Source organism: Nylanderia fulva, unplaced genomic scaffold (assembly GCF_048542155.1).
Source record: "Nylanderia fulva isolate GAGA-0341 unplaced genomic scaffold, ASM4854215v1 Scaffold11, whole genome shotgun sequence".
NCBI classification, from domain to species: Eukaryota; Metazoa; Arthropoda; class Insecta; order Hymenoptera; family Formicidae; genus Nylanderia; species Nylanderia fulva.
The window spans coordinates 4992783-5013251 of NW_028189302.1; the positions used below are offsets into that span (position 1 = coordinate 4992783).

A 20469-nucleotide genomic window follows, 5' to 3' on the forward strand; every position below is an offset into this window, starting at 1 on the left:
GCTTCTACACGGCTCTCCTATAGCGCGAGGAGCGTGCCGCTTTGGAAAATGAAGATGGCGCAGTTTTGAGTGCCGATCATTCGCCGATTGGCCGCCGATTGGCCGCCGCGAGCGCCGATTTTCCGCGAGCGGCTGACGTTTCGCGGCACCGAGATCGCCCCGCGCGCGTCACGCGTCCGCCCGGACCGCGGATGGAATTAAAACTCGCGGACGACGAGGGGTTCGAGAGTTCGTGGCACGAGCGGGACGTCCGGTTCGAGGCTACGTCGCTCGATTCAAATAAGCCTTGGCGCTGCGCGACGCGACGCGACGCGACGCGACGCCTCGCCTCTCTTCTTCTCTCTTCTCTCTTCTCTTCCGCATCCTCCCGCGGCTTTTCGGCCACGCGCGCGCTCGCGTAAAATCGATAGATATATATGTATGTATACATATATATATATATATATATATATATATATATATATATATATATATACGCACGTATTTTCATTCGCGAAAACGATCGCGCGATTCACGCCGCACGCGCGTGTTCCCGCGAACAAAGTGCGTGCGGATTAATCTGTATAGATACGAGAGACGAAATTCGCCGTTTCCTACCTTCTCCGAAGCGTATTTATATATACGTCATTATTACGTAATCCGTCTCGATTAATCGAGAAAAAATCATCCAGTTGCTCATTTCGCACACTTTTCGGGAGGATGAGACTTTCCCTCTTTAAAATCGATACATGTATATACGTACATAATATATATATATATATATATATATATATATATACATTTATTGTTTAGCACACACGTATTATTATAATTGCGTGCATACATATATATATATAGATGTGTAGACGCACACGTGCGTTTCTCGTTGCATGTCATCATCGCATAGGATTGTTAGATGAGCGAGCAGATTGTTAGATTGAATCCGCCCCGCAGTTCTCTCCGTTTATTTATATCCCGCGAATAATAAAGGATAGCTTAATATAAGATCACTTATTGATTGGATGTTTTATATACCAATTTTCATGCCGGCTGTAGGTTAATGGCGTAAATCCGCGGTTTCGTCAACTGACGTTTCATTTGACAGTTCATATTTTTCCCTCTTCTCTTAGTTTAATAGAGAAATTTACAATTCGCGGAATATTATAGCATCAGCAGCGTCGTAGTACCTAGTATTTATGCATATGGAGTGCAAAAAATATATATATATTCAAGGTTCATGAATTTATTGCAACGAGAGAGAGAGAGAGAGAACATCCGCGCATGCGCGTCGCGCGCAGTTTCCCGTGCCTCGATTTCCGGTCGAAGTTGCGTTTCCCTTTTCTCGCTATACGTTCAAGATGGTAGGTTGATACGATGTTCCGAAGAATTTTTATCCGCGAATATCTTTGCGATCCTTCTGGTTTGACGTATCGCGAAATCCGCATCTGCGTCTAAAGTATATTCTCTAGAGTTTACTCGATATCTTCGAATTGACGTGTGCGATAATTGTGACGTGACAGATCATAACCTTCAAGCGAAACACGCATTTAATGTTTTGATTCGTCGCGATGTAGAAATTAAATTTCGCAAATCATTTAATTATGTACCCTTCGGAGACGAATGACGAATTATTAAATTTATTCGAAATTGTGATGTAATATTTATTCGAGCTTTCGATTCTTTACAGGTTAACGTACCGAAGCAAAGGCGTACTTTTTGCAAAAAATGCAAAGTACACAAGACTCACAAAGTTACGCAGTACAAGAAAAGTAAGGAGAGACATGCCTCGCAGGGCAGAAGACGTTACGATCGCAAACAGCAAGGTTTCGGCGGCCAAACTAAGCCTATTTTCAGAAAAAAGGTAAGCGCATACCACCCTATGTCAATTAAAAATATTTAAAGACAAATAACAATTTTGCACTATATTTATTAGTCAATGCACAATGTAGCAGTTTTAATAATACTAGGACTAAAAAATATTATTGCAAATTCTTTAATTAACATGCAAATTCATCAACGTTACTCTCTATCGTAATAGTCTAATGAGTTATTAATTAGTGTTCAAATGTCGATTCACAACATATATGCTTCAATAATACAGCAGATGCATTTATATCAAGAATAATTTTTGCTTTCTATTAAATCTATGTAATCACTAATCGTATTATATCGGTGAATAGGCAAAAACGACCAAGAAAATTGTACTGAGGATGGAATGTACGGAATGCAAGTACAGAAAACAAATTCCACTGAAGAGATGCAAGCACTTTGAACTGGGTGGTGACAAGAAGAGGAAGGTGAGTACAAATGTTTAGAGAAATAATCAAACCAAGATGAAACATTGAATTAATTTTGAATTAACAAAATTGTTTTTTTTTGTTTTCAGGGTCAAATGATTCAGTTCTAAATTATCCACTCAACGTTTTCAGCTTATTCTGTATTTGATAAGAAATAAATAAATCTACAGGAATTTGTATACATCTTTATTTGGATGATTTGTGTTCATGTGAAAATGTCCAACATGTCTACAACGAACAGCGTTAACACCTTAATATTTATTCACCTTGATTCTCACCGTTATCTGACGACCGTGGTATAGAAACTATCTGTTGTGGATTGCTAACAAGATAAGAAAAAGAGGTACTAAAATTATATATATATATCTCAGTATTTGCATTTCTTTTGTACCAGATGTGTAAAATAAATTTCAACTCTTGTGCACATATTTGACAGGAATATTAATCTTTTTTTTTTCTTTTAAGTAGCAATGTGTGTTTCTCTTAATGATAAAAAATTAATAAAGAGAATCCAAGTTAAACTTTACAGTTAATATCTAAATGTGAATATTGAGATATTTAATGTTAAACATTACTAATGATGAAACGTTACAATGTATTAATGAAAAGTCATTGCACTTACTCCAATATAGACGCATCCAGTCCTTCCTGCTCCATCTTTAATTTAACTGCTTGTTTTGGTACACCAAAGTGTAACATTTTCAAGTATTTTTCATAGCGAGGATCTTTAGCTGCGGTTTGTACTTCCGGCTTTTCCTCTTTAGGCTCTATTTCACTGTTATCCACCTCGTCCACTTTGCGTACTTGTACTTGCTCCAATTTACTCGTATCATTCTCATTAACATTATCTGATTCTTTACAATGTTCTTGCTCTAAACCAGGTATAGAAGATAACTATGCAAAAGTAAAACGAAACATTGGAAAAATGTTAGACTCTAGATAATTTATTGCGCAAAGATTTTATTACAATTTTTCTAAACGCGCTTGCACAAAGTATTCACGTACCCGCGATTCTAGTATCTCTAAGGACGCTTCTAACTTTTGCAACTTATTTTCAAACTCGTACAGTCTCTCCTCGCAGCACAGGGCAAATTTATTCAAAAACGTAACGGTATGGGTAATAAAGTGATTTATGAAAGAGACGGTTCGTTTTTGGTTGATTGGCGGTACCTAGAATACAAATCATTTGAGGCCTGCTCCCTAACACTCGACCATCATCCCGTTAAAAGCATCTTAACGAACGTTATCGTTCTCGATGGGGATGTTTATGCGCGAGAAACATTAAAGATCTCATTGTCGACACCTTTGCGTAGTCTATCGTCGGCTCGATTATCGGTATCTTGTATTCACTCATCGTGGATTACAGTCGTGGAGTCGCCTCTGGTTGTCAGTTACCAAACTGTCAACTCCCCTCATCTTGCCTCACTACGCGCACCGGATATATGGAGAGTGGAAACCGCATCAGCGTCTCGAAGGTTCCGCGAAACGTCATCGAATCTGCGCATCGTCGAGGCGCTTAGCCTACCTTGCCGATGGAATTCTGGAATAAACGATAATTCTCGATTTCTAATTTGTTTTTACAAAATTCTACAAATAAATAAATATATATATATATAATTAAATTATGTATATACGAAATTAAATTTCATTAATTATATAAAAAGATTTATTTATAACATATCATATGAAAAATTTATAAATTGAAAAAAAAAATATAAAAGAAGAAACGATTTTATATAATTTGATATTATTATTATTATAAAAGACTCTGTTTTCGTTACATTTGCATTGAAGGGCGATTACTTATATACACCCGTAAAGTGCGGATCATCTGTTCGTTGGAGCTGCACTCTTTTTCGCGGTACTTTTTTCCCCAAATTTCCACCTTTCCGTCATTCTTCTCTCGCATATACATATAAAAATACATGTATCACATATATGCTTATTTTTTACAATTTACATTTTATACTCGTAATTCGTACGTCTCGAGTGCGATGAGGTATGACTTGTGAGTAGAGGGAAATCGCTAGACCACTCACGAGGGTCGTCACGTCCCGTGCACGAGCGATCCAGTGGAGGTTAAGTTCTCGAAGGGGGCGAGAAAACGTCCGACCGCGGCTGCCGCGCGAGCGCATCTGTTCTGTCAACCGGGAGTCGGCTGTATGGAGATTTCGCGGTGCCCGAGTATTCTCTGAAGCATGGATTCCCCGCCGAGCCTGGAGACCGTCTACCAGGCCGTGTGCTCTTTATATAATAATACAAATCCGGCCGAACCAGGAAAAGCGTCGCTATGGCTGGGAGAATTGCAAAAATCGGTGAGGCTATACGCGATTTTATTTTACACTCGTGAGAACAATTTCCCCCCTTTTCATGATTTTTCTCGGTCTCCGCACTCGCTCTATTCGCCTCGAATACGAGGTTCCAGGTTTCTTTGCGTTTTCGGCAACGAGACTCAGGATGTCGGCAAGTTAACCTGAAAGGAGAAGAATGTGTTATTACTGGTTAAAAAATGTATTTTATATTGTGGTATAGTAAGCGAATTGTATTAAACATGAAATGTGACATTATATATCTTTTACTCATATTTTTTGTCTATTATATTCGGTGGATTTTTATCAATCCATTTAATTAGTAATCACCAGACTCTGCACAATATGTAAATCGGTTCATCAGATTTTGTAAAAAGAATTTATTATTTTGATACTTTTGTGTTGTTTTACAGGTATTTGCATGGAAGATTGCCGATGAAATGCTACATCAAAAGCGAAATATAGAGTCTTGTTACTTTGCTGCACAGACAATGCGTACTAAAATACAACTCTCTTTTCACGAATTACCTCAGGAGGCTCACGTTTCGTTAAGAGATTCCTTAATGGAACATATATCGCAAATTAATGAACATACTAATTCTGCTATTGTTACTCAGGTCTTTATACGTATTCTCATAATATTTTTGCATTTTTTTTTCAGTTTTCATTAATAATTCTAAATTTTCTTATTTACAGTTATGCTTAGCACTAGCAGATCTGGTCTTACAAATGCCGTCATGGCAGAAACCAGTGGTGGATTTAATTAATAGATTTGGAACAACTACTGCAAATCTCTGGCCATTGCTTGAAATATTGACAGTGCTCCCGGAGGAATCGGGTTCAAGATCGCTCAGGTATAGCAATATATCTCATTTATTTAATAAAAATATATAACAATCAAAGAATTATAATGGTTTCTATTTGTAAATAGGCTGGGAGCTAATCGTAGACATCATATGTCGCTTGAATTTAATGCAAGTGCAGATACTGTGACGGAATTTCTAGTACGTGTAATAACAATATTGCGTATAATTTTTCATCCGATATATATATACATATATATATGATGATGTATGAGGATGTTCTCATTATTTCAATGTTAGTTATTCAATATTTTCATATATAGTGTAATTGCAGAAAATGTGCCTAAAGAATGGCAGTGATAATGTACAAATTCGAGTGACTATTTTGCGATGTTTTACCAGTTGGATAACTGTACATGCAATACCACTTGAAGCTATACCCTCGAGTGATGTAATTGCTTATGCCTTGCAAGTGAGTCTCTTAAAGTTTACAAGCTTTCGCAAGAAATCAATTATTTTCTGTTCTTTTTAATCGCGAATAATTTCACCTTATAGGTACTTAGCAATCACATGGCTGGTTCGCAATTGCACGAAACGGCTACCGACTGCATCTGCGTAATTTTGCAGACACTAGGTGAAGACACCAATCGAATCAACAACAGCGCAAGTGCAATTGCACAAGTTCAATTGCAGCAAGTGCAATTATGTATCTTCACAAGTGTGATGAATTTAGAACAGCCATATCACTTATCTGTTGCCCACGAGGATATGGAAAAGTAAATTTTTCGATATATTCAAGAGTATATTTGTAGCACAAAACTGCAGTTATTAAATATATTACAGATCTATAAATTACTGTCGAATATTCACGGAATTGGGCGAAACGTTCCTAGAACTTATGGTAGCAGGTAGCGAAGGTGGAGAACAGTTTTATGCTACACAAATTTTGGACCTTGTTCTCACATGCGTTGGTCATCATGATTATGAGGTAAATACAAATGTATAAATTTTGTTTCAATGTTACTAAATGAAAACTTTTTCTTGAATTAAAATGTCTTCATTACTGACTATGTAACAACTTTTGTTAAGGTTGCCCAGATAACTTTTAACCTGTGGTATCGACTATCAGAAATTCTTTATCAGAAAAATAGTGACGATCTTAATACTGTATTTCGACCACATATCGAGAGATTGATCGGTGCCCTTTGCAGGCACTGCCAAATGGAACCAGACCATGTCAGTATTACTAGAACTTTATTAAATAATAGCAATATTATCTGATACAGGCAATAGATTGATAATTATAAAAATTTACATATTAATTGTCAGTTTGGTCTCGTGGAAGAAGGAGGAGGAGGAGAAGAATTTGCCGACTTTCGAAATCGCGTATCGGATTTGATAAAAGACGTGGTGTTTGTAGTTGGAAGTAGCCACTGTTTCCGACAAATGTTCTCGTCGTTGACTGGAGGACCTGGACCACAGGGTCAACCTGTACATACACCCACCTGGGATTCCACTGAGGCTGCGCTTTTCGTAATGCAAGCAGTGGCGAAAAACATTCTGCCGTATGTTCTTTCTATTCTTTTATTATGAAGCAAAGCCACTTGGAGATTAAACATAATAATGACAAATTTTGTACAACAGAGAAGAAAATGACGTAGTTCCGAAAGTGGTAGAAGCTATTCTTAATTTACCAGAAAATACCCACATAGCTGTACGCTATACCAGTATTCTTCTATTAGGTGAGCTATGTGAATGGATAGATAGGCATCCGCAATCGTTAGGTAAGATAGACATTTGCCATTAATTTAAATATTTTTGTTTCAATATAATATTGATATATAATATATATCAGAATTTTCCATTATTTCAGAACCAGTGTTAAATTTCCTCTTAGCATGTTTAAATCAAAAGGGTTTAGGAACTGCTGCCTCGGGTGCACTATTGAGCATATGTACAGTTTGTACGTCACATATGGCCTCGCACTTTTCTGGATTTTTGCAAATAGCACGTTCCCTCGACAATTTTCCCATCAGTAACGATGCAGCGATTGGCCTACTGAAAGGTATTATTTAATGAATTGCATTATTCATAAACACTATTACGACTCACATTAACGAAATTAAACGAGAAGCTCTATTTCTATCATATGTGTGTCGTGACAGGAGTGTCGATAATTTTGGCGAGATTACCACCCGAGGAAATTACTACGGCAATGCGGGAATTGTGCTGTTTTCAAGGGAGTTCCTTATGGGCACTTCTCGCGGATAATATTCCAATCGAGAGAGGAACCAAGACTGATCCTGTGATATGGCTGGATAGATTAGCTGCTATATTTAAGCACACTAATCCTCAAATCGACGATAGTAATCCTCATCCTTGTCAAACTGTGGTCATTGAAGTGAGTGTTGTTAAAGACGAAAAGTTTTTGTAAGATATATTAGTAACATGTTATCGTGTACCTTTCAATCATGCCATTATTTGTGCCGTTATAGATGTGGCCAGTATTATCGAATGTGTGCGAACGATATCAACGGGATGTGAGAGTCATGGAGAGATGTTGCCGTTGCATACGTTTTGCGGTACGCTGCATAGGCAAATATTCTGCTCATTTGCTAGAACCGATTGTGAAACAGGTATTAATTGTCGACCGTGTCATATTAATAATACCATTTTCTTTTACTTTTACTCGATGCATATAAATCGTTTTTGTCCTCACATAGATTGTACCGTTATACACGGTAAATCAACATAGTTGTTTTTTGTATCTTGGCTCCATATTGGTGGACGAATACGCGACTGACTCGGAATGCGTATGGAATTTGTTAAATATGTTACAAGCTTTTATCGGCCCCACTTTTGCCCTCCTCGAACAAGAAGATGGCTTGAAAAATCATCCTGACACAGTAGATGATTTATTCAGGTTATGCGCCAGGTGATTAATTAAACAATATTACTATTACATCTGTCAATGATTTCATGCGATATCGTAATGTTTCGTTTCTTTTTACACAAAAGGTTTCTTCAGAGAGCTCCTGTCCCTTTATTACATTCTCCCGTTATCAGGAGCATTGTAGATTGCGCTATAATGGCTTGCAGTTTGGATCACCGAGACGCCAACGGTTCAGTGATGAAATTCTTTTACGATCTCTTACATAGCGGCCGCGGTTATAAGGTAATTCTTTAAACGCATTGAGAATAAACATTACAATAAAATTCTTTCGCATTTAAATCTCAATTATGTCATATTTTTCATATCTACATTTAGGATCGATCAGATTACACGATACGGCGACAGTTGGTGCAAAATATATTGCAAGAAAAAGGCCAAACAATAGTTACAAAATTACTACGTGCTTCAGTATTTGAGCTCTCTTCTTACATGATACCTGACGTAACTGAAGTTTTTATAGAACTTACTCGAAATGAGCCAGATGTAAGATTTATTCATCAGTTTTTAAAATATTTTTTTTTTTTTCACGCATCTCACATACATATTTTTCAGCTTATGTCGAAATGGCTAACAGAAGCTATGCTGACGATGCCGCTGCAAAACGCAGGCGGAGCTCCTACAGCCACATGCGAACAATTTACTGAATTTCACAATACAGTTACGAGGTACGTAGCACATAATAGATTAGTGAAAAAAATGTAGTGCTTAATTTTTTATATTCATATCTTTTTATTTTCTCCGATATTTAGGTCAGAAACACCAAAAACTGTTCAGCATGCCCTACGAAATTTCGCACGTCTGTACCGCTAATACGTATTTATATATACCTACACATATATAATTGTATATATATATATATATAAATATATATTATATATGTAATTGTATATGTATATAAATATATATACATGAATATAATACATATATATCATTATATATATTATATGTATTATATATATATATATATTATATATGTATATGTATGTGTGTGTATACACACACACACACATTTAAATTTCTTAAAAATTATTTACATTATTGACATCTTCCAGCGAGTTTCGATTACTATGTCAGGAATAAAAAATCTCGAAACAGTGAAATATGACATGTGAGTCTTACGAGCGGCTGTAGAACCATTATGAAAGAAACTTGGATTTTTATATTTTTATATTATCTATAGTTATGTTTGCAAAATAATTTTATTGATATATATACGTTAGATTTTTGTTTACAAGTACAAGTTTTTACAGCATCTACCAGAAAATTCTTTATATTTCTTTTATCTTTATTTTTAACAGTTCTTTAATTGATCTCCATAGAAGCAATATCTATACAATATCTATTAGTAGATATAGACAAATATTTATATGTGTATAAAGAAGTTCTTTTTGATTTTAATATAATCAATATTTTTTTAATATAATCTTTTTTTAGAAAAATAAAAAAAAATTAAATACTTTGCAGACATACTATAAATAATAAAGGTGGACAAAATTCATGAAAGCGATATGTGTGTGCTAATGATTATAAATAAATGCCGAGTTAATTATATTTATGCGTGACAGATTCTATTAATTAACTGCAAATATTTTATAATATTTTTAAATATCTCGACTACACTATTTTCACCGTAATTATATTTACGTATTATAAAAAAGAAACTAGTCGTTTCCAATAAGAATAATTAATGGCATTTGTTCGCATGGCTAATAATATCTGAAAAGCACACATCTCAAAACTAAAATACATTTTAATTAGACATTTGCAAATATATTATAATATATCCAATAAATCTAAAAAATTAATACAAATTTTTAAAATTTATGTCTATAAACTTTGATTAAAGACGGAGGTTTATGTAGAAAAATTAATTAAACACAACCAATCGTTAATTTTGATTTAATATTACAAATATTTATTAAACACGGTTCTAAATTAATTATAATTACTACTTTATTTATTTAATTTTTTAAGATACAAGCTGATAAATTTTTCTAATTTATATCTATTGTAGTATTTATAGTAAAGAAAATTCTCTTGCAATTACATTGATACACGCAAATGTAATTATTCATATAACAAATTTGAGAAATTTATACAAATTTTTCCATGTTTACATATATAAAATACATCTGTAGAGTAAAAATATGTATTTTAAGTATATTTTAAAGATTGTATAATACACATATAATAGCAGGCAAGATACAAGTAAGAGACATCACCTTACTGTGTGTTACTGCAATACATTCGCGAACGATGATAATGATAGTCATTTATCGATAAATGAGTATGAAAATAATTGTTATATTGTCTTACGCTCTGAATCTAATGTTTAAGTGTACAGATCGTTTACATACGACAAATATGAGATGCCGCTCTTCTTTCGTGGAATGTTAATGTACAGAATGAAATAATTGATTAAGAATTAAGCAACACAATAGAGAACGAAATGTTTATAATGTACTACTACTATTGCATACGATATAACGCGTCGATGTTAAAGCTCGTTAAATTCTCGACAACAGTATTTCTGCGAATACTGTTCGATGTAGCATTTACGTTGAGCGCTAATCGTCATTTTGTTTCATAGTAATCTTTCGATGAAGTTTCGATGAATAAAGTGATATTTTTTACGGAAACGTACACTTTTCAGTTATAGAATATTAGATGCTTCGGTAGCCACGAAATCGACAATCTAGCATTAGATAGCTCCGGAGAAGCTTCGGTGCCGTTGTTCTTCGGCCACGTGGAAATCGAGCACGGCCAGGTGGATCGATCGTGACGCGATAATGCGCGACACTGATTGTCGGGAGACGCATCAGTGACAAAAAAAAATCTGTTTCCGAGGTCGCCAGCTGCGCGATGCACCGTTCGTTGGAGCGACGCGTTCTCGGTTGCAAGGTGAGCCGGAAATATTCGAGCTGCCGGGAGGGAAGACGAGCGTGCGCGCAGGTGCCGGGCGTTCGAGTCTCGCTTCTTTTTCCTTTTCGCATAAGATGGTGGCACGATATCACCACGTCCGCCGATGCATGCTCGAGTGATACGCCGAAACTGTCTTGCGGCTCCACCTGAAAATATTTCATATTAATTATGATCATTATTTGATCGCAATCTTGAGATGCATCTTTTACGCTGACATCTCGCATAGATAAAAAAGACAGCGATAAGTATATGCAAAAAAAAAATTGTTGCGTTCATTTGGAGCATTATGCGCGGTATCCATCTCATTTACTTCACGTGACTTTTTTATCTGCAATTTTAATCTCCACGCTAAAAACTTTCTCTATATTTAATATGCAGAATTGGCCGAAGAATAAATCGAAGAGATTCGAGAGAGCGAGACAGGCTTCTCGGAAGGCATCTTGCACGCGTCGGCAGAAAAATTCTAGCATATCCGATTTACGGTATCGTAGAAAACAGTGATTCTAAGAATTGAGTAAACAGCGTCAGCGGTTGGATGCGGGTTCGGATATGCCGCGTCCTCCGTCAGGACATTGCTGGCGGTCTCGGTGCCTGAGTCACTCGGCGGCGGTCGCGTTATGAGTCAGACGCGTCAGACAGGCCTTATTGGCTAAGGAATTGGTTTCTAACAAAGGAATGTTGTTGCAAGCAGCCGTGCTGCGGTCGTCTTCGCGACGCTTTCTCCATTCACTCGTCGCTCCAACGACGAAAATACACGCGCGCGCTTATCAATCTTTAATATTACATTAATCTTACATGTATGCACACGATTCCGCAAAACGATAGCCATGTATACACTCAGTAAAACCGAGAACAAGATGACGCGTCTTGTTTCAACAAACCTTCATGTTTATACATGTATATTTTTTTTGTAACTCGAAACAATTTTATATATGTATATACATATATCGTCTTTGGTACCTTCAATCAGAATATCATATCACGTCCCCATTTCGACACATTGGGCTAATCGCAGACTCCCGCGTGCATATTAAGGTGCGATTACTCACGTCGACGAATATTCCCGAACCCTGTCCCAGGCCGAATGTCCACGCGTGCGTCATATGTCTCGTCCCCGCGATTGTGACGACGACGGCTATCGACGCCCACTCCGACATACGTGTGCGAGGGTGTGCGTGCGTCGTCGTCCTCGTCGTTGTTGTCTATCAATAAAGACCCTACTTGCGGACATTGACGGCACGTCTGTATATTATATATATATACGTATGACGACACCCGTACATATCTGCGTCAACATTATCGCGGTACCATTCACGGCTTTTCACGGTACGAACGCACGTGTCGCGTGACGTTTAGCAAAAATGAGAGAGAGAGACGGAAAATGAAGAAAAACTGGAAAAGCGAAAGGGTAGGCAGGTAGGTAAGCAGTTGCCTAGAGGACATTTTCCGGGACATTGTCCGACCGTTTTAGAGAACTGCAACTTTACTCGGCACGCAGCATTGTGCGCCCTTTCAGGACGCACAAACGTTTGTTAACAAAACAAAAAAAAAGGGAGAAAAGAGAAAACTTTTCGCCTACGCCATCCTTCGATTCTATGCGCCAAAGCGGACAAAAGCCACATCCTCCCTGGCACGTGGAATGACGGGGTGTCGTCTACCTGCCCGCTTCTTCGAGAAGAAAGAAGAAAGTATCCCAGCAAACACAGTATATAAATGTTATATACTCAAGCATGTTACATGTAACGTATATGTTAGTTGTAATTTCTCACTCATAGATGTAACATTTTAATATAACATATATTACATTGTAGTTATATTATAATTATATACCAAATAGCACATTGATGTATTGATAAGTCAGTGCTATCTTGGGATATACTGACAATATAACTACAATATAACTACATGTAATATATGTAATATTAAAAATGTTACATCTATAAGTGGGAAATTACAACTAACATATACGTTACATGTAACATGCTTAAGTATATAACATTTATATACTGTGTTTGCTGGGTCCCTTTCTTCCCCATCCACCACGGCACGAGTTCACGAACGTGGATGCACCTGAAAGAGGAAAAAGTCATTGTTGACGGACGTCTACTTAAAATCTCGCAAAATAAATTCTTAATAATATATATATATACCATATATTTTAATATTATTGCAAAATTGAGTGTCGCGCGGTAAAATTATCAGTTACATCAAACGAGTCATTTTTCGACTTTTGCGCAACCATGCGCGATATCAAACAACCTCATTCGCGCTGCAAGCGGGGGATGCGCCTCCCTTCTTCTGCCCTTTCTGCAGTAACCAACGTGGAGGGGTGAAAGGAAAGGGGGAAACATGGTTCTCCTTCGTTGTCGCTAATGCAAGCAATTATTTTTCGCGAGTCTCGACACGAGTTTGTAATCTCTACCATATGCGATTCACCGCGTTCCAGAGAGAGAGAGAGAGAGAAAATTAACAAGATTTGTAGCGATCCTCCCTTTCCTCTCCTCTCGGCGTCTTTGACCGACACTGGAAGTAATTTTGCAGAAACGGGGATTTGACCAGGAGGTTTCCCGGATAAGAAATATCAGCCATCGTACATTCCCACCGCTAATAAACGCGTACTTCAACCTCCTCCGTGGTACCAGTTCGGCTAATTGACCGGGTTAAGCAATTACGAGCGACCCCGCTAATTGAATCGCCGCCTGATAATCGGCGTCCGTGAGTCAAAGCCGGCTGCGAGTGACTCATGCGAAAACGTTGACGTGTCTCGAGAAGTGACACTCTCTTCTCGTCAGCTGATTAATCATCGATACAAAAATAAGTACTGTCGAATGTACACGAGTTGGATATGTGTCGCAAACTAGACACCTTTGGTTCGCCAATATTATATTCTTCGACGTTTTTCAACCATCTTCCCTTTACTCGAATATATATATATATATATATATATATATATATATATACATTCGATATATTTTTATCGCAAACGTTAATAAAAGCCTCGCTCCCTTGTTAAAGTTAACGGAGAAACGGCCTTTAGATAACGTGTTTCTCGCAAATATATACGTATATTGCCACGTGGATAGCTCGTTGAACACACAATCTTAAAACGGTACTCTAATTAAAGCTATATGGGACAGAGTTAAAGATAACAGTCTTATATACCGAAGATAGTTCCGTGACGACTAATTAACGGGCAAAATCCGACTCCGTTAAATATAGACCCGGGGTTCTAAAATATACTCTCCTTCACATTTATCGCCAAGTATCCGGGACGCTCGATAAGCAAAGTCCCATATGTTCGCGGTGTCTGACGTGTCTCGGCGAGCGAAAACAAGTACACGATAATGACAATTTGACAAAACCAAACAAAAAGTGTTCCGGCAAGAGCTTTTTACCAGGAATGTCGCATGTAATTAAACATGGCCGCGAGCTTAATGGATAAATGATAGAATGCGTCGCGCCGCCGAAGGTTAAGCCGCGTCTAGTCTCGCGCGAGCAGGGTGATGATTTCTCTGCGTCGCTCGAGGTTTCGCGGGCTCTCGAGATCGCCGCTGGCTGGATGCACCCTCTTCCCGCATCGATGCCGGTGTCGAGGCAGGCAGCGCCGCGCGTTGCCGGGCAACCAGACCAGACCAGACCGCCAGCCGTCTGTGTGCCGATCGGTTGGCCAGTGCGCGAGAGATCGCGCGCCGCCAGACGAGGAGAACCATATCGGAGGGCAAAAGGGCCGTCGTAGTGGGGAGGAAAAGGGCGCCGGAGGGGACGATCTCGCGCGAACCTTCGAGAGCGCACAATGAAGGGGCTGCGCGCGGATTCAGACGGGCGCAAAGTGGGGGAAAAAAGTGCAGCGCGACACCGAGGAAGGGGGTGAGTTTGGAGGGGAAAAAGGGGTAGCTCTCTTTTTCTCTCTCTCTCTGCGGATCCGGCAGGGTCGGAGCGCCAGAGGGTGCCGAGGAAAAATGAATATTCGTCAAAATGATTTCGGAGCCGGCGACTCTGTATTAGGAGAGAGAATTGCTTTTTTATTTTTTATTTTTTTTTTTTATTTTTTTTTCGACGGGAATACAATCGATGATCCCTCTCGTCGCACTCTCTCTCTCTCTCGACATTTTTTTTTATTTCGCTTTTATTTCGCGACGGCGTTGTAACCAGATTGCTCGTGGACCAATACTAGTCTCGGACGAATTTCACGAGGATGAATTGGTCGGACGACGACGAGCTTGCTCGCGGTTTCTTGCTGGTCGAATTATAGCGCGACGCTTTAATAAGGGAGGATAATTCGCGAGAAGACGTATCGCGTGCCAAGAACTTTGCGGAAAACGGGTAATTTAATTCGGGTGAGTAATCAAATGGAGATGTATATATATATATATATATATATATATATATATATATGCATATATACGCGGAATACTGCGATATAAAAATCAAATTTAATCGGTTTATCAATAACAACCGTGGAAATCGATCAACAGGCCATTGAGGGAGAGAGAGGATTAGTTGAATATGGAAATTAAATCCGCGACGTGCTCACAATATCAATTACAATTGGAGGCAGACAACGATTACACGATCTCGTTTTGCGGATTATCAAGGCCGTCATCAAATATATATATATATATATATGTTTGATAATAAATAAGAAAGCCGGAAAAAATAAATCTTTCGGAAAGTAGAATCCAAAGACACTCCGTTATTAATATTTGCAATTCGTTTCGAATGAAAATAAAACTTTTGCTCGCAATATTCGACAAACTCCTTTCGAGCCGTCAATTATTGACACATCTTTCTCTTTATTCGAAAAGCTAAACACCGCTCGCGGCGTTTAGATTTCCGCGCTTGGAATCGGCAAACGCGAAGCTGCAGAGACCGGGGAAATAATAAATAAAGACGAAAGGCGTGTATATCTCTCTGGTAAATGAGCAATCGGGCCGCGCATGCGATCGCGCCGTTCCTGGCCGGATAGAGGAGCGCAGGGTCCAAAGAGAGAGAGAGAGAGAGATGATTGGTAGAGGGAACCGACGACCGCGTCGACGAAGTGTCAGGGGCGGCCGGGCCAGACGAGGCGAGGTCAGTTATCCGCCACGCCCGACGTCGACGTCGTCGACGACCTCTCTCTGGCGCGTTGCGTTTTCGGCGACGGCGCTAATTTTTTTTTTTTTTTTTTTTTTTTTTTTACCTTCCCACGATCAATCTCCCTCTAAGGTCGCCACCTTTTTCCCCAGTCTTTCATTGTTTTCCGATCATCGGACTTTGCGTTTTTGCTCTACAGATCTTTCCCCGCCTCTTTGTCATTTAATTTCCAGCTTCCTGGTTGTTATTATTATTATTATTACTGCGCAAATGTCTTTCCTACAATCGCGATGTCTGTTTGAAATTGCATCAAACATCGAAGAATGATTCGGGGTGTCCAGCAGATTCAATGAAGAAAATTCCCTGACTTTTTAGTATTATTTTTTCCAAATGTATCATTTGCATATATCTATATGATGAATCAATTAAACGTTGAATCTTGAAATCCTTGAGATACAATCTGCATTATGTACGATAATCGAAACAAATATAATATCACTATAAACTATTTAAATAATCACCTTTTTTTATTTATATTATATAGGTATATCAAATTTTTTAGTTCTGTCTTTATCAAATACATTGAAATAACACAACGATGAAAATATAAATGAACGAACACACTGTAGATGAATCGATTTTGAACAACACAGAAAATTAGCGTGCTGGGAGTCAAGAAAGAGTTGATAAAAAGTTTCAACATATTGAGACAAATGTAGAATAATGTGAACAAATCCAGATAAATATTCAAATTTCCTGACTTTTTTTCACTGACATTTCTAGATTTATAAAATTCCTCTTTAAGCACTAATTTTAAATATTTATATATTTTTGATACTTAATAAATAAATCGCGTATTTTCTCGATTTTTCGGGGAAAAAAGGGAGGCGAGATGTGTTTCAAGGAACAATACACGAATGCCCTTTTCCCTAGCCTTTCCTCCTGTCACGAGCCTCAGCGAGGACACCGCCTATCATGACATTTAAGATCGATGCGAATAATGCACCGCGCTCGCGCGAATCACTCGGATTCCGCGGAATGACCATCGTCCGTTCGCTTGCAATCGAGAGGACCGATATTTCCGATTGCTCACTCTCCTCCCCCGTGCACACATATATATATATATATATATATATATATATATATAATCGTCATGCGACGAGGATCGAGAACTTCTCTCCGCCGAGTCGCCCGTGAACGCGCGCGCGCGCGCGATCGATGCCGAAGTGCATTTCCGGTGGGTGGGGAAACGACACACCGTTTCAGTCGGTCGGTGCATGCACCTCCCTAATTTTCCATACAGCCGAAAATGGACGGATAATGGGCACGGAAGTGCAAATCTCATCCTCTCTCTCGCTCTCTTTTATATATATATATATATTGCTCGAATATATACGAGATCTGCCTTACTTTGTAATGGCAAAATAAATTTGTATTTTATTTCGTTTAGCGATCGATGTATTTAAAAAAAAATTCTCATGATTATATTTCCTTTGATTTGACAAATCATTAATTTTCGTTTTTCTCGTCTTATAATAAATCGAAATTTGCAACACTTCGACCGAAACAACGTATAGAGATTATTACGCGCGTGTCCTAAAGAAGGTCGCGTAGCGGCCTCTCTTTGTAGCGGAGAGGTATTCGAATCTTCCTTTGTCTGTCGTGAAAACTGATATATATGCGCGCAGCTTGAAACGCGCTGCAACTTATGGTTAACTGTCCTTCGGCGTTATCGGAAATGCAATTGAAGAATGGAAACGTCGGAAGACGTCTACACACTAAAAGCCTCGCCGATATACCTGCACGCGCATACATCTATACATACATATACACATACGGGGCTCCTCGGTATTTCCACTCTGCTTTATCTCCGCTTGTGTGTCCTTTTGGAAATCTACCGCAACGCGTGTCACAGCGGTATCGATTCGCCGCGCACGTTTCTCTTTATCGCGACGCGTTTCTGCAGCGCGGTTTGTATATATGTGCATGCATGCATACCTGCATTCTACCTATCAGCTCTGCCTGATGGAAGAACTAGCTCTTAAGACTATACATTCGGAGGCTGTGACGAGCAGAAACCTCGCAAATATATTTTTCACGCGAGTCTGGCTCGATAATCCATTCTCGCTGCTTAATAAACCTGACAAATATATATTATACAGTAAAAAAATATATCATCATTTTTTGTAAATTAATCAATAATTTTTAAATATATTTCTTAGCTTTCTTACATAATTAGATATAATTATATCCCATACGCATATATATTACTGTAACAGTTTAATTATGCATTTTTTATTTATTTGAATATATTTATTAATAATGTTTGAACTTCTCTCGATCAGTTTGATTTCTCATATTCACTTTTTGTAAACTATGTATAATATTCAAAACAAAATTTCTAAATACGAGATAGAGCTGGAGGTCCTATAATAAGAGTTTGAACATCGCGGGGCCGAGGTTTCCATAACAACTTCGAGTATAAAAGGAGGCTAATTATTAGTACGACGTTCCGATTCGCGCGTTTTACGACACGTCGTTGCATTTATATCGTGCCTCGGAGAGGATCGTCGAGTAGTAAGCGCGCGTTTCATAAAAAAGCGCCCGGTGACATCCGTAAAAAGTACGGTAACGCGGTTATCTGGTAAGCGAAATCGCGCGTGTATATATATATATATATATATATATATATGTATATATATATATATATATATGTATATGCGCACCGGTCGAACCGGGTGGTTCCCCGAGCGACCGGATATCACGGCCGACCGTGCGGGCTTTACGCTACGCTTCTTGTCGCCCGATCTTTATTGTCGGTCGGCGCTTAATCGAATAAATCGAACACGACCCTCGGCCGCGCCGAGATACTTAAGGCGAGACACAGCCGAACGATTCCTCTTTCTCTATCTCTGCGAGTCACGCTTCGCTAAAAGGATTAATTGTACACCGCAGGAAGGGCCGCCGTCGATTTCGCGCGGATACGCGGCTCCGTTTGCACTTCCGGCTTCGCGATCGCGTATATACGTAATGTCTACTTTATTTTTCTGCCATTTTTTTTAGAAAAACTGCTTTCATTATCTCTTAATCAGGAGAAGACGCTCTTTCTTTTTTATTTGTTCATATGTGAGATGTTACCGTAGAGAATATTTTTTAATTTCCGGGAGATACCTCTTAATATAATGTTATACTTAAATTAATTAAGTTAAGAGCGCGGAGTTGTCGATCGATATAGTCGCTTTAATATCTTCATTAATCAATAAAATAATCAGATTCGTGCATCCGCTACCGCATAACGAGTCATCGTGTCCGTTTGCGTGGCTACTCGAGGACTCCGTCAGGGTCGTTCCAAAGAACGAGCATCATTTCGTGTCGCTATTGCAATATGCACTCGAGACGTTAAGAAAAAAAAAAAAAAGAGAAAGAGAAAGAGAGAAAGAAAAAACAAGAAGAGAAATGGTGCTAATGAGACAAAAAGAGGCGAAAATCGGTTTCGCGAGAATAAAAAATTTAGTCTGACAGACGGAAGCTATCGAGGGTGCGAATTTTTTTCAAAACACCGGGGCCGCGATGAAGAGGATTAAATTAAAAATCTAACAGAGGGGAATTCGGAATCTCCGTCATCGCGCAGCGTTAAACACAGAATGTATATATACAGCTTTTATCGTTTACAGATGCCTCTATGGACGCATCATGAAACGTTAAACAACCCACTCGACCATGGGCGTCCGCAGGATTTGTTTAGAAAGAGGCATGATTACAATTCTTTTTGTTTCTTATTATTATTCTTTCCTAATCTTTTAAATTCCATTCTTTTATTATTTTATTCTAATATTTTTATATTAAATAAAATTGCAGTGTTTATTCATAAGGAGAGCAAATGCTTATATTTTTTTACTGATTTCAAATACCAAAATAGAATTTATAGGAATTAAAGGTCCGTACACGCAGTTCCTTCTTTCGGAATAAAAATCGAAAACAGATCGATATGTAAGCTGAAGCGAAAAGCGAAGGCGCAACGAGGAGGAAAGAAGGCGTTCGATTAACATTGTGAATCGTGGGTGGCATCCCCTGGACGCAGAAAATTCACGCAGAGGAGAATGACGGATTCTCCGCCGAAGAGCAATAAAAAT

The 20469-nt window shown here is 38.4% G+C and overlaps 4 protein-coding genes across 8 annotated transcripts in view; 2 read left to right on the forward strand and 2 right to left on the reverse strand.

Annotated features, from left to right (window-relative positions):
* The first annotated feature begins 1280 nt into the window (after window positions 1–1280).
* Window positions 1281–2449, forward strand: RpL36A (ribosomal protein L36A). Its single transcript, XM_029310299.2, has 4 exons — window positions 1281–1340; window positions 1667–1840; window positions 2160–2276; window positions 2366–2449. The coding sequence occupies exons 1-4, from the start codon at window positions 1338–1340 to the stop codon at window positions 2384–2386; spliced, it is 315 nt and encodes a 104-aa protein (XP_029166132.2). The 5' UTR covers window positions 1281–1337; the 3' UTR covers window positions 2387–2449.
* Window positions 1708–3812, reverse strand: CCDC53 (Coiled-coil domain containing 53). Its single transcript, XM_029310298.2, has 4 exons — window positions 3580–3812; window positions 3282–3446; window positions 2899–3170; window positions 1708–2598 (listed from the first exon to the last, which is right to left on the reverse strand). Exons 1-4 carry the CDS (start codon window positions 3628–3630, stop codon window positions 2535–2537), a joined length of 552 nt encoding a protein of 183 aa, XP_029166131.1. The 5' UTR covers window positions 3631–3812; the 3' UTR covers window positions 1708–2534.
* Window positions 3813–4131: 319 nt separating this feature from the next.
* Window positions 4132–10980, forward strand: Tnpo-SR (transportin 3). Of its 2 annotated transcripts, XM_029310281.2 has the most exons (18): window positions 4132–4591; window positions 4999–5202; window positions 5282–5439; window positions 5517–5589; window positions 5723–5860; window positions 5944–6164; window positions 6232–6376; window positions 6478–6624; window positions 6718–6953; window positions 7033–7172; window positions 7262–7453; window positions 7554–7789; window positions 7884–8024; window positions 8112–8323; window positions 8407–8563; window positions 8657–8824; window positions 8894–9006; window positions 9091–10980. In XM_029310281.2, exons 1-18 carry the CDS (start codon window positions 4475–4477, stop codon window positions 9149–9151), a joined length of 2859 nt encoding a protein of 952 aa, XP_029166114.2. In that variant the 5' UTR covers window positions 4132–4474; the 3' UTR covers window positions 9152–10980. The 2 variants fall into 2 exon arrangements, with proteins under 2 accessions (XP_029166114.2, XP_085343071.1); XM_085486945.1 differs by lacking the exons at window positions 4132–4591; window positions 4999–5202; window positions 5282–5439 and having other exon boundaries at window positions 5524–5589; window positions 5712–5860.
* LOC114936890 (uncharacterized) overlaps window positions 10477–20469 on the reverse strand; it is a 30223-nt gene continuing 20230 nt past the window's right edge. For 3 of the 4 annotated variants that reach the window (XM_029310237.2, XM_029310233.2, XM_029310234.2), the window contains exons 4-5: window positions 13271–13333; window positions 10477–11409 (exon numbers count right to left, since the gene is read on the reverse strand). In XM_029310237.2, the coding sequence (XP_029166070.2) occupies window positions 10991–11409; window positions 13271–13333 (482 nt within the window). In that variant the 3' untranslated portion in view covers window positions 10477–10990. The remainder of the gene's footprint in view (window positions 11410–13270; window positions 13334–20469) is intronic. The other variant, XR_003820793.2, reaches the window with a different exon arrangement.

Bases quoted from the DNA above. Each gene is read 5' to 3' on its own strand.
- RpL36A (XM_029310299.2), top strand. The intron at 1,841-2,159 runs GTAAGCGCATAC...ATCGGTGAATAG, and splicing joins AGCCTATTTTCAGAAAAAAG to GCAAAAACGACCAAGAAAAT. The intron at 2,277-2,365 runs GTGAGTACAAAT...TTTTGTTTTCAG, and splicing joins GTGGTGACAAGAAGAGGAAG to GGTCAAATGATTCAGTTCTA.
- CCDC53 (XM_029310298.2), bottom strand. From the start codon at position 3,630: ATGAGTGAATACAAGATACCGATAATCGAGCCGACGATAGACTACGCA. The intron at 3,171-3,281 runs GTACGTGAATAC...ACTTTTGCATAG, and splicing joins TAGAGATACTAGAATCGCGG to TTATCTTCTATACCTGGTTT. The intron at 2,599-2,898 runs GTAAGTGCAATG...TTATCTTGTTAG, and splicing joins CTGGATGCGTCTATATTGGA to CAATCCACAACAGATAGTTT.
- Tnpo-SR (XM_029310281.2), top strand. From the start codon at position 4,475: ATGGATTCCCCGCCGAGCCTGGAGACCGTCTACCAGGCCGTGTGCTCT. The intron at 6,377-6,477 runs GTAAATACAAAT...ACTTTTGTTAAG, and splicing joins TTGGTCATCATGATTATGAG to GTTGCCCAGATAACTTTTAA. The intron at 8,324-8,406 runs GTGATTAATTAA...TTTACACAAAAG, and splicing joins TTATTCAGGTTATGCGCCAG to GTTTCTTCAGAGAGCTCCTG.